This window comes from Oryzias melastigma, linkage group LG9 (assembly GCF_002922805.2).
Source record: "Oryzias melastigma strain HK-1 linkage group LG9, ASM292280v2, whole genome shotgun sequence".
Taxonomy (NCBI): Eukaryota; Metazoa; Chordata; class Actinopteri; order Beloniformes; family Adrianichthyidae; genus Oryzias; species Oryzias melastigma.
Window position 1 is genome coordinate 2,151,798 of NC_050520.1, and position 12,435 is coordinate 2,164,232.

Sequence of the window (12,435 nt, forward strand, 5' to 3'; positions counted from 1 at the left end):
GTAAAATACTAATTCATGTTTTAATTCACAGAATAGTTAAATTTGTAATAGTGATTTTAGAGTTACACAACACCGAGGAACAAGCGGAAGTAAAGTATCGTTAATTCTTGTTCCTCACCGGACTGTTTATATCGACGGATTGTTTTGTTTCCGTTGTTCAACACGGCGGTAGTTCTAACTTTAATAGAATATTTGTTGTATTTTATTTGAATGTTTTATGTTTAATTCACATTAAAAATGTAAAGTCAAGCTTCGTTGACGATGACATGGCAGATAAAGAGCTTGCTACGTTCAGGGAGCGTTGGAAACAAGAGTTAAGCCATAAAAAAGAGCAGCACTTCCACGGTCGCGCTCCTTCCACCTCCTCCTCCTCTGGCGATGTTCCTCACGAGTCAAGCCGCGGAGATGCTCCAAAGAACCAACATCTCACTTGTTCCGAGGACAACGCCGTTTCTGGCAGAAAGGAACTCGGGGAGGTGGCAGACACGGAGGACCAGCCCGAATATGTGTCCATCGCTCGCAGTTTGCTGGATGGGAGAACCAGCCCTCTGCTGGAGAGGATCCAGGAGGAGAGAACCAGGAGGAAGAGGCAGTATCACAACATGACCGATGCATGCCGCGCGTCTCTGCAGCAGGAGAAGCAGCCGAAAGGGAGGCGGGAAGAGGAGCTGGTGGAACAACTCATTGAGGATTTGGTAGACGATGAAACACATTGAAGGTGGTTAATGGAGAGAACATCCCAATTCTCAATATAATCTGTTCTGTTGCAGAATGAAGTCAATGATATTCCCTTCTTTGACGTCGAGCTTCCATACGAGTTAGCCTTGAAGATTTTCCAATACCTCACCTGTGCTGAGCTTGGCAGGTGTGCCCAGGTGAGCTTTTGGTGGAGAAGAAATAGATCAGGACTGGCCAAAACTTTAAAGTTTGATTCATTTTATTGTTAGACATGAAAGAAAATTGACTTTTCATGCACAATGTCTTAAAAAGATGTAAAGCAAGAAAAAAAAAACTACGTAATATTATATATTTGTTTACATTATTTATAAATACATTTAGTCTAAACCAGGGTTTTACAATCTATAACCCCAAAAACCCTTTTGGTCCAGTTTCAAAACTCACATAAGCAGCAAAATCCCACTTCACCATTTAGAAAAATACACTTTTTTAGGTTTTGTAGCCATTAATCCATTCATTTAGAAAATAAAACATTTAAATATTTAACATAATACTTAAAAACTCATATTATTATATTCATTACAATTGTAACTTATACAACTAAAGTATGTACATGTTCCTCTCAAAATAAAACATTTGTCAAATATGTCAAGTAAGATCCTCCTCCTGCTGCAGATTTACTTGAATTAAAATGCAATAAAGTAAAACAGAGTTTTCTTTCATGACTGGAGCACCATGATCCCTATTTTCTCCATACTATTAACATGTAAATGTTATTGTATAATCCTTTTTTTTAAACTATACATGTTTCTACTTTAAGAATGTTGTCTCTGAACAACAACTTAAAACTGTTGTGTAGTACATAAAACTCATTCTAATAATAAATCCCTCTGACAATAGAGTAAACCTTTAAACAAACTTTTTGCTCAGTTATCTGACAAGTTAAAAATATTTAACATAAATGGCAAAAGTGAATTAATTAAAACAAATGAACCAAAAGCAGAAATGTCACTTTTTTTCTTCAAAACCAAATAGTCACAATGGTAGGATTAAAATTGTTCTAGTTCTTTAGATTGGAGACCCCTGGTTTAAACAGCCAAACTGCAGTGATGGTACATTTTACTCCTGCACTGGAGAGTCTAAGTCTGTCTATGAAGGAGTGTTTGAATTTTCTGTATTTTCAATTTAAAAGACTACCTGCTGCTTATTTTGGTATCGTTTGTGACAATACTTTTATTTTGTAATTTTTTTTCCATGTCATATTCACACACTAGACTTAAAATTTATGCAAAAACTGAAAATTCCACTTGGGAAAATGGGATTCATTTTGCTGTGGAAACCCTGAAAATGTTTAACGTAACGTAATGTACTTGTAATTATATAAATAAAACAAGAACACAATTTTTCAACAAACTAATCAACATGTTTTTGAAGGAAATACAAAAAAATCCAGACTAAAGTCACACCAGGCAGCCCAAAAAATAACAATTTCTCGCTGCTGTCTATTTTTTTTTGTTGTTGTTTTTTTGACTTTTTCTTTTTTTCTCATACATTTTTTTCATTATGTTTGTGAAAAATAATAAAACAAATTTTTTGGGGGAGAAGTTTGATCCAGCTGGATTTCAGGTCGGCTCAGCTGAAATCTGCTTTCCGGTGGGGGCGTGTCTATTCATTCTAAACTGCTCGCCTCCCGCGACGTCGATGGGCGGGACTTTCGTGGTGAAGAACCGCAGAGTTTCTTCTATTTTCAGACATCACCGGTGCTTGATATTGTGGAATATTCATGTAGGTCCCCATCCTAAAATAGAATAATATTTGGTTTCCTCGTTGGATTTGTAAAAGCGGACAGCTCCGTTTTGCTCCGCCCCTCATAGCGGGTGTACTGCAGCTCAGCATTAGAGTCGTCAGATTGATGTTCGTTCTCCGCCTTATTTATTAAAATAAATGATTGCTTTTGTAAAAAAAAAAAAAGAAAAACTACAAATAAATGCCTTATTATCTTTTTAATTTAATAAAATCTCAATCACAAAAAGTTTGTTTTAGATTTAGATTTATTACGCTGATCTCACAGCTACACAGCAGGACGCCTGAGGCTGTAAATACATTCTATTAATCATGCGCATTAACGCGTCAACATTCACAGCCCTAATTTAAATGTTTTTTTTGTTTGAATATTGCACCTCAAATTATTTACTAATTGTTTACTAAATCATTATAAGCCCATTGTCGGTTTTATAAAGATGACCATAAAAACCTAAATCATAACATTTTAGAAGACAAATTAATGTTTTTCAAATGCATTTTCCCATTCTTTTCAAGTGATACAAATTCCCTAAAAGTTACAGATAATAAATGTTACAGTTAATGTGTTGTGAGCAGATTAGTTAAAGATTTAACGTTTTCCCTTTGGTTCAAGAGCAAAAGTCAATAAAGTTCAGGAAGAATCTAGTTTATTTAAGTGGATTTTTAATAAAAAATAAAAATAAAAAAAGAATAATACAATATAACAGCCGAGCATCAATTTTTTTAAATGTAACTCTTTACTTAAAACAAGTTAAAATGTATATATGTAAAAAGGGGGGATTTTAAAGTTAAAGTAAACAAGCTATTGTGTCCATAAAAGCTTCTCTGCCTCCTGGAGCCTCTGATGCGACTTCATTCAGCTCAGATTAGTAAATTACATTTTGTGCATCAGCTTTACAGAACACTGAGTCCATTTGGCCGTCAGCCGGGCTTGTTAAAGCCGAGTGAGTGATGCAAGCCGTTAATGTATGCTGACTCAAGCTTCAGTCCTCGTGTCTCATCTCCTCCCAGGTGAGCCGGGCGTGGAGAGTCCTGGCTGAGGACGGGGTCCTGTGGTTCAGGATGTGCACCAGGGAAGGATACCATCCGCATGCCAGCGTGTCCGACTCCCCGTGCTGGAAGAGCACCCTGCGCGACTGCAGGAGCTCTGCCAAAGCCGTGCGCTCCAACTGGAAGGTGATGCAGCTGAGGAGAGGGTTAAAAAAAAGAGCATGAGATCGTTTGACTCGTAGAAATGTTTTCCCGCAGCTTTTATCCAAAGAAAAAGAACACTTTTCTGATAATGGAGAACATGATTCAAGAAAATTAAGCATAAAAGTGCATTTAATATATTTCTTTATTCAAAAACAACTTAGGTTTATTGATTTTGGCTAAAAACTGTATAATCCTAATTAACCCTTTAACACAAAAAAAAAAAAATAAAAGGCTTTTTTTCCATCTGCTTCTTTCTTTGGTACGGAGGCCCTAAAGGGACAAAGTAAAAAAAATAATTGAAGTAAAAAAATATATATATATATTTTTAAATACTTGGGGGCTTCGTAAAAAACAATCGAAGTAAAAAATGTTCTGGTTACTTACTAGAAATTGTTTTTCTAAAAATTGAAGTAGTTCAAAAAATCTGTTTTGTAACTTGTGCACACCAGATACAGTTTTTTTCTTTAAATAAAAATGTAATTAAAGAAATGTTCTGGTTACTAATTGATGCACACCAGTTACTATCAGGTGTTTATCAATTACCAACCAGAATTCTTTTTTTAAATTATTATTATTTCAATTTTTGGAAAAAAAAATCATTTTTTCCTCAGTTTCCTTTTAGGCGCTCCGTATCTTGGGGAGTAATACACACAGTAAATATTTTTAAAAACATGTTATCTAAATGTTTCCTACCGTTTTGTTGAGTAGTCAGTTAAAGGGTTAAAAGACCACTGGGAAGGCTATTACAGTAAATAAAAAGATGATCAGAGTGCGCCTTTAACAGATTGTAGCATAACTTTAGTGTTCTGCTCGTGTTTTCTGCTCAGAACCGAGTGGGATCCATCAGCCAGCTGCAGTTCGAGTTGGGGAAGGTGTTGTGTGACGTCAGCTCCTGTGACAATTACGTCCTGGCTGGGTGAGTCGACACGTGTTAACAGAAACTTTAGATTTATGCATTTATTAAGTGATCAACTTTCAACTTAAAAAGGTCATTTCTATAAAAAAAAGTGGTAACATGTCAGTGCTGATGTATTTATCAGTTTTTTTAGATATTTTGAAATTGGAATTTTTTTTTTGTAATTTAATGACAATGTTTGTAAATGTGCATATTTTTGTGCTAAAGGTTATTTTAAATGAAAATAATTCACATTATGATATCTGCAGGTCTGTTAATATCATACAGTGTTACATGGATTCTCAAACTGAGAAGCTCCAACAATTGTTCTTCCTCTCCTGGAGGGCGTTTCAGTTTGACCACTAGGAGGCGATCACGCATTACACTTTATTCCAAAAGAAGAAGAAAGTATGAGCAAAAAATTGTTACTTCAAAATATTTCCTTAAAAAAGATTAAAAATGCATACCTGTGAGTTTATAAAGATGTTCATTTAGTCAACAATGTATGTTTAGGTCGACCGAGCGTTAGCATTAGCCATCCTTTGGGAAATCTCATTATACGTTAGCATCAAGCTAGCAGGCTTTAGCATTATGCGTTAGATCGATCTATACTTTTATGGATCGATTATTGATCTATTAAGCTTAGATCGACTCAAATCGGTTAATCTATTATATAAAAAAAAAATGTAGTTTTCTCGTTATAACAAGAAAATGGTTAAAAAATAAAAGTAGGATAGGCCGTTTTTGGTTTCTGTTGGAAAAAAGTTTATTTACTCCAAATATTTAATATTTTAAGACAAACTCAATTAAAAAAAAAATCTCCTGGGAAATCTGAAAGGGGATTTTATCCGTGTTTGTCATCGTTTACAGTTTTAAGGCATCAGGTGGTTTACTGAAATAAACTGCAGGTGCAACAATAAAACCTAATGACACATGTATCTATATTTTATTTTGAAAGTTACCCTCTTTTTTTGGACTTTTTATCAATTGTGTCTCTCAACTGCTTGTTTGTGACATTTGCAGCATCTGAAGCCGTCGCAGAGAGACAGTGATAAATTGTGAGCAGCTCAGGGGCTCAATAAGACGGTCCTCACGGAGACGTGCTTCGTCTCCAGGGAAGGCTGTGATTAAATTCCCATCAGTCCTTCTGTTTCTCTGTGGAGAAGATCGCGTGTTTGTATGATGTACCGTTAGAAAACATGCAACACAAAGTACCAAAACAGTCTTTGTACTTTGAAAAAACCCAACTCTGATCATCTTTTGATCTATTTTCAAAGCAATTCTATGGAGTGATTTTTGTGTCACCATTCTGGAAAAAAAAGTAATACTTTTGAGATCAAAATTTCCTAAACTGCAAGCAAAATGTAAAGTGTTAAGAATAAAACTTCATAATTTCCAAATTAAAATATTTAATTTTTAATTTCATTTTTTTTTCTTTTAAAAAGTAGTGAGATGCCGCACAACTCATCTAAAAACATTTGTGCTTCAAATGCGAAAATATTTTTTTAAGCAAAAATTCAAGTTTGCAAATGCAAAAATATATTTTGAAAGCAAAAAAAGTTTCGAAATGTGAAAATATTTTTGAACAAAATATTAAAATTTGCAAATGCAAAAATATTTTTGTAATACATTTAATAAAGTTTGCACATCCATAAATATTTGTTGAAAGTAAAAAAAAGTTTGAAAATGCATAAATATTTTTTGAAAACAACAAAAGATGCAAATGCAAAAATATTTTTTGAAAGCAAATAAAGTTTGTAAACACAAAAATATTTGTTAAAGTAAAAAAGGTTTGAAAATGCGTAAATATTTTCTGAAAGAAAAAAAAGTTTGCAAACGCAAAAATGTTTTTTGAAATCAAAAATAAGATTTTTAAAAGCAAATATTAAAATTATTTGCAAAAAATGAAGTTTTATTACTAAAATTTTACACTTTGTTTGCAATTTAGAAAATTTTGATCCCAAAACTTTGACAATACGGTGACACAAAAATCACTCCATACATTCCTTGTGGTTTTTCAACTATGATTGTGCTGCTTTTAGACAAAATCTAAAAACCTGTCTTTTTCTAGGACATAGTTTCTGTTGTGCAGCAGGAGTTCATTATAAATTGACTTTGCGAAGCAACCCATAACTGAGAGCTCTCTGTTTACATGCTAGCTCACAGCCCCTCCCAACCTCAAACTAACATTAGTGGTGACACAAAAACAGGGAGTAATATCAGATCTGTCCAGACAAACAGTTCTGATCCAGATTCGAGAAAAACAAAGATGTTCATGGATCTATTTGTCTAGAAGTGGATGAAGGAGGAGCTTGTAGCTTCTTCGTCACCGCTATAAGCTTTTTTTTTAAACAGCATTTTTTTGTCTGCTCACAACAGTTTATATTAAGAAATACTCATAAATGCAATTTTAACCTTTATTTTCTTTATTTGTGTCCTCCATCGTCAGAAAAGTTCCACAAGAACATGTTAAAAACTTCAGACAAATCAATATTTTTCCCATTATTGGTATTTAAAGTCTCATTCTGCTAAGTGAGAGCGCCAGAGTTTGTTTATCTGGTTAAGAATCAATGACAGTTAAGGGTGATCAAAAGCGATTCAATTGGGTCGCGAACAATCTCATTAGAAAAGGAGTGCAATGAGATTTAAAAGGCAACTGGATAAGGAGTTTAATGAACCCGACGGCTCTTTAAGTCACTCGGTGACAGAAGGGACGGAACTGCAAGCATAACTTTTCTCTGACACATCCGCCTGCAGAAAACTCGACCTTCTCCACCCTGTTTGTGTTTGGCTTTGAGCTGAGATCCCAATTAAGAAAAAGATAATATCGAGCATGTTTTTAAAGTCCAGGTCACAAGATAATCCCAAACTATATCGTTTTTTTTTTTAGTGTTTAAGAAAAAGGGAGGAAATTTGGTCAGTTAAAAAGGTTTTTTAATGATTTAAGATAGAGATACTGCCCCCTAGTGTTTGGATGGTGTTACTACAGAGACAAACAACAACCTAACTTGGGTTGATGCAAAAACAGTCTGAATTTCAGCCCCAAACCCTCTGAGATACAGAAAAAAATCGAATTTACATTATTCGTTTCTTTCTTAGCTACACGTCAGGTGATGTGAGGTTGTGGGACACGCTGCACTGGGACGCCACCTCCTCCTTCCTGAAGGCCAACAGCCTGTCGGCGCACACCAGCCCTCGGCCGCACGTCAGCCACGTCCAGGTGAACGCCACGGTGGCCGCTGCTGCGTACCAGGATGGTGGGTGCAGTGTGATTGACAAAAACACAGATTTTCTTCACGTTGTTATTCAGCGTGTTAAATCCTCACAGGCTGTATAGACCTGTGGAGCACTGAGACCGGAGGAGAACCGATCCACCACTACCAGCTCCCAGGGAGCATCCAGGCGCTGGCTCTGAGCCCGGACACCCCCGTCCTGGTCTCTGCCGCCGATTCAGACGTTCGACTGGACGGCGCCAACGACTGTGGCTACTGGAGGACGCTCTGCCACGCTCAGCTGCCCAAACCTGTGAGCCGGGAAGATTCTTCTCTACTGAAATCACTCAGTTTTACCCCAATAACAAACAAATTAGCAGCTAAAAGGATTCAGATATTGATTAACTGATACTAATTGGATTTGTCCTCCAGGTGCAGACCGTGGTTGTAGTCCCCGGCCGGGTGGGTGAACATCCGGTGGTGGCTATAGCAGCGGGGGAGTCTGTGCACCTGTTGATACCTGGAGAGGAGGAGGAGCTACAGCTGCTCCACTCGGTCTACGGTCATCCTGTGACCTGCCTGGACGCGTCCGACTCCCTCATCGCTTTTGGGGTGAAGCGTGCAGGCTGGGCCATGCATGACGGGGGCAACAAGGTGGGTTCACCTTCACTTTACTTTTATTTTTATTTACTGTTTCTGTTTTTTATGCAAAAATTAAAGACAACACCATCCAAAATATATTTTCTGGGACTGACGTCTACGATAATTGTTTAGTTTTTGGATTTTTATTCAAACTGATATCTTCATAAAAATTAGAACACACCACGTTTATTCTCAGAAACAATAATTTAAGCATAAAAATAATAAAATAAAAGCAAAAACAATCATTATTTAAACGAGTTCAAATTATTTCTACTTAATTTCTCAGAATATTTAGGTGAAAATATAAAAAGGCTAAAAAAAAACCCTAAAACATAAATTAGAGTAGAAAGTATTTTAAATGAGTTCTACTTTACTTCTCAGAATATCTAAGAGACTTTTTTTAAAAAGCAAAAAATAAATTGAATTAGACCAGAAACCTGTCTGGACATAAACAAGCTCAAATGAAAATTTTCTCTATTTTACTGAATGTTTAAGAAAAAAATACAGATAAAAAAAATAGAACAAAAATTAAATAAAAACACGTTTTTATGGAGTGATCTTTGTGTCACCATATTGCAAGCAAAAGTTACAGATTGGAGATCAAAATTTTCTAAATTGCAAACAAAATCTAAAATGTTAGGAACAAAACTTCATAATTAGCAAATGAAAATGTTTAATATTTTCTTTAAAATATCTTATTTTTGCGTTTGTAAACTTTTTATTTTGCTTTCAAAAATATTTTTGAGTTTGCAAACGGTTTTTTGCTTTGAGAAAATATTTTTCTTTTGCAAACTTTTTTTTTTACTTCCACAAAATATTTTTGCATTTGCAAACAGTTTTTGCTTTAAAAAACATTTCCTGGTAAAAATCCGGTTTGAGCCCCAGCTGGGACGTTCAAATTTCAGATCCTGAAGGGGGCGCCATTCAGTCTAGGGCCGGGCCTGACGATATAGTATTAGAGCTAGTTTACAAACAAAAAATATTTTTTTAATTAAAACTTAAAAGTCATACATTTACCAGAGAAAAGTTGTAATTGTTAAATTACAAGAATAAAGTCGTATATTTACAACTTTAAAAGTCAAAGGCTAAAAAAATATGATTTTTTTTTTTGTAAATTCACGTGTTTTTTAAGTTATAAATGTATTACTTTCAATGTTGTAAATTCATTGCTTTAAAACTTGCAAACATATGAGATAAAAAGTAAAAGATTAACGAGAAAAAAACCCCAAAGTTGTCCGTTGGTCTGAGCTGTGCTCGAAGATGAAAGACGTGGAGCATTTTGTGAAGCTTTATTTCCAGATAGGTTTCAAAAACAAAGAAATTCTGAACCTTTTAGCACAAAAACACTGAAAATGCAGAAAACCGAGGCTCTTCAGACAGAAAAATCACACAGACTTGGAACAAATCTTGTCTTTTGTGGAGGAAGAAATGATTTGAAGTGCAGGAATATGGAGGTTTCATCAACGGGAACTGCAGAGATCCTGGAAGACTCCAATAAACGAATAAAACATGAATAAATCAGACAAAGCATTCGTTACATAATCAATAAACAATCAGCTCACCTGTTCAAATTCAAGATAGTTTGACCAAATTGGATAAAGTTCACTTTGAATTTAATGTCATAAACATACTTTTGGTTTTTGTGGTCCTAATCTTTTATATTTACAAAGAAATGTCATAAATTTATGAACGTTTTCTTCCATATTTACAACTTTAATCTCGTATTATAAGTTTTTGTGGTGCAAATTTAATAAATTTATGAGGAAAAAGTCGTACTTTTATAACTTTTTTCGTCATAATTTTAAGCCTTTTAATTTTGAAATATTACCTTTTTTTTTTAACTTTTTCTCTGTGGTACAAATAACTTCAACTATTCCGAAACTGAATTAAAGTAGAAGAAAGTTTTAGTTTTTCTAATCCAGATTGGCTTCTCCTCCCTCCATCTTTCTTTCCGTTCTGGACACCTTTGGAATCGTCAGAGAAGATCTACTTTTAGTTTGTATTTTGACGTCTATTTAAGCTCAAACTTCAGATTCTGTAGCAGTGTGAGAACATCTGCTTCGTCTTTTGTTTCACGTGAAGCTCCTTTGCGGTAGAATTCGTCTGCCGCGGTCGTTCACCGAGGAGTTATTCTGCATCTTAACGAGTGAGGAAGTTCTCCTCGATGTGTTGTGAGGGCCGTTTTGCCACCAGTTAGCATGTGGCTGCTGGTTAATTGGTCCATTATGGACAGCAGTCCATTACCTACAGGGAATTACAATCTGGTGTTTGTATGCTAATGGAAGCGATGGAGCCGTATCAAGGCTTTGTGAGGGGTAAACACGGATGTTGGCCCGCGGTGGAGACTGGCTTTGAGGGCTACTCCACAGCGATGGCTGCATATTGACCTCAGCGGTTGAAATGAAAGGTTTCCATTAGAGTTAACAAGGTCAGCCGTGCTGTAGGCCGGCGGGCGCGTGACGGTGAAAGAAAGGGAGTCGCACAATGTAAATAATTTGGTTTGCATAAATGGTTGCACGAGCGGCTGCGTCCTCTTTTCATCCTAAACGAATTATCTCATCTGGAAAAGACGCCGCTCTTTAAAACGAATGTGAGATTCCTCGCCTTTATGGAGAGTAAAATATTGAAAGTTATTTAAGGTTTAAAATGATTTATTCTGGAATAATATTCCTGTATTTTTACTATTCATAATTATGTTAAAAAGTTACTATTTTAAAGTTTTAAAACTTGGCATTCTGAAACCTTTTTGGACTATTTTGGCATTTACTAAGATTTTTTTTTAATTTATTTTGGAGTTTAGCTAATATTTCAGCGACATGCCAGCTGTTTTGGCTAACCCATTCTTTTTTTTCTTCGTTTTTTTAGGCTAGTTTGATATTTAGCTAATATTTTAGGGATTTTATGTATTTGGCTATCAGCTTCAGCGTTTTCAGCTATTAGCTCTAATGTTTTTAGCTATCAATTTCAGCATCTTCAGCATCAAATTAACATTGTTGCAGGTAATGATATATATCTAGTTCATAATTATGTTAAAATGTTAAGGTTTTAAAGTTTAAAAATGTAGTTTTCGAGTGTTCAATAAATATTTATCCTTCTTGCGACCTAAGGTGTATTTTTGGATTTTGACCCCTTGTGTGATTCAGTTTGACACCCCTGCTTTAGAAGAACCAACATAAGCTTCATTAAAACCTCTCCTGGATCTCCCAGGAAGTCACTTCTCTTCTATTGAAGAATGACACTTTTCATTCCCAGCGTTCAGATTAGCATGTTTTCTAAAGTCAGGTGCAGCTGTATCAACAGAATCTCTCCAGGTTTTCATTCTCAAGGATGTGCTCGTTGTTTTTGTCTGGTGGGGTCGGTTTGGGTGGTCGAGGCCGGTCTCCAGATCCTCGTTAGTCCTCGCCTTCCTCTTGTCAGAGGACCAGCGTTGCCCGGGCAGCCGCCCAGCTCGTGGCTCTGCATTCAGCGCGAGCTGGCATCCACGCCGCCAGTCTATTCATCCGCTGCAGTGGAGCTAACACAAAGCACAAGTGCTGACAGAAAAGCTGTCAGATCCACGAGAAGTTCAGACCGAGACGGTTGGACGGCGGCTGGATTATAGTGAAATTAATGCAGCATTTATTTACATGTTAAGCTTTTACATTTTAGTTCATAAAACTTTAGGGTTTTCTAAAAATCCTTAACTTTTATTGACTTTTATTTTTTTAATTTTTGTCATTTCACATGTCTTCATTTTTCTGAATTGAATTCAATCAGCTGAAAAAGTGAAAGCTGTATGTTGGTTGTGAGGGCTTAGCATCATTTCAGTGATGCTGTAGGGGGGGGGGTCATGTCCTGACGATTTCCTCCACTGCAGCAGAGCGAGTTTGGTCCATGTTCTTTAGTCGTTACCATGACAACGCATCACACCGGATGTAAAACTGTGCGCTTTTTGAAATAAATAAGAAGCCTGAAGTACTAGTAATTGATTTAATATGTATTTATTTATGGATTGTCTATGTATGAGCAGGA

The 12,435-nt window shown here is 35.8% G+C and overlaps 1 protein-coding gene across 1 annotated transcript in view; it reads left to right on the forward strand.

Moving 5' to 3' along the window:
* The window catches only part of fbxw8 (F-box and WD repeat domain containing 8), a 26,381-nt gene continuing 13,946 nt past the window's right edge, over window positions 1–12,435 (forward strand). The window contains exons 1-7 of the mRNA XM_024275130.2: window positions 1–695; window positions 771–875; window positions 3,493–3,657; window positions 4,503–4,591; window positions 7,670–7,827; window positions 7,899–8,095; window positions 8,215–8,436. Of these exons, the coding sequence (XP_024130898.1) occupies window positions 267–695; window positions 771–875; window positions 3,493–3,657; window positions 4,503–4,591; window positions 7,670–7,827; window positions 7,899–8,095; window positions 8,215–8,436 (1,365 nt within the window). The 5' untranslated portion in view covers window positions 1–266. The remainder of the gene's footprint in view (window positions 696–770; window positions 876–3,492; window positions 3,658–4,502; window positions 4,592–7,669; window positions 7,828–7,898; window positions 8,096–8,214; window positions 8,437–12,435) is intronic.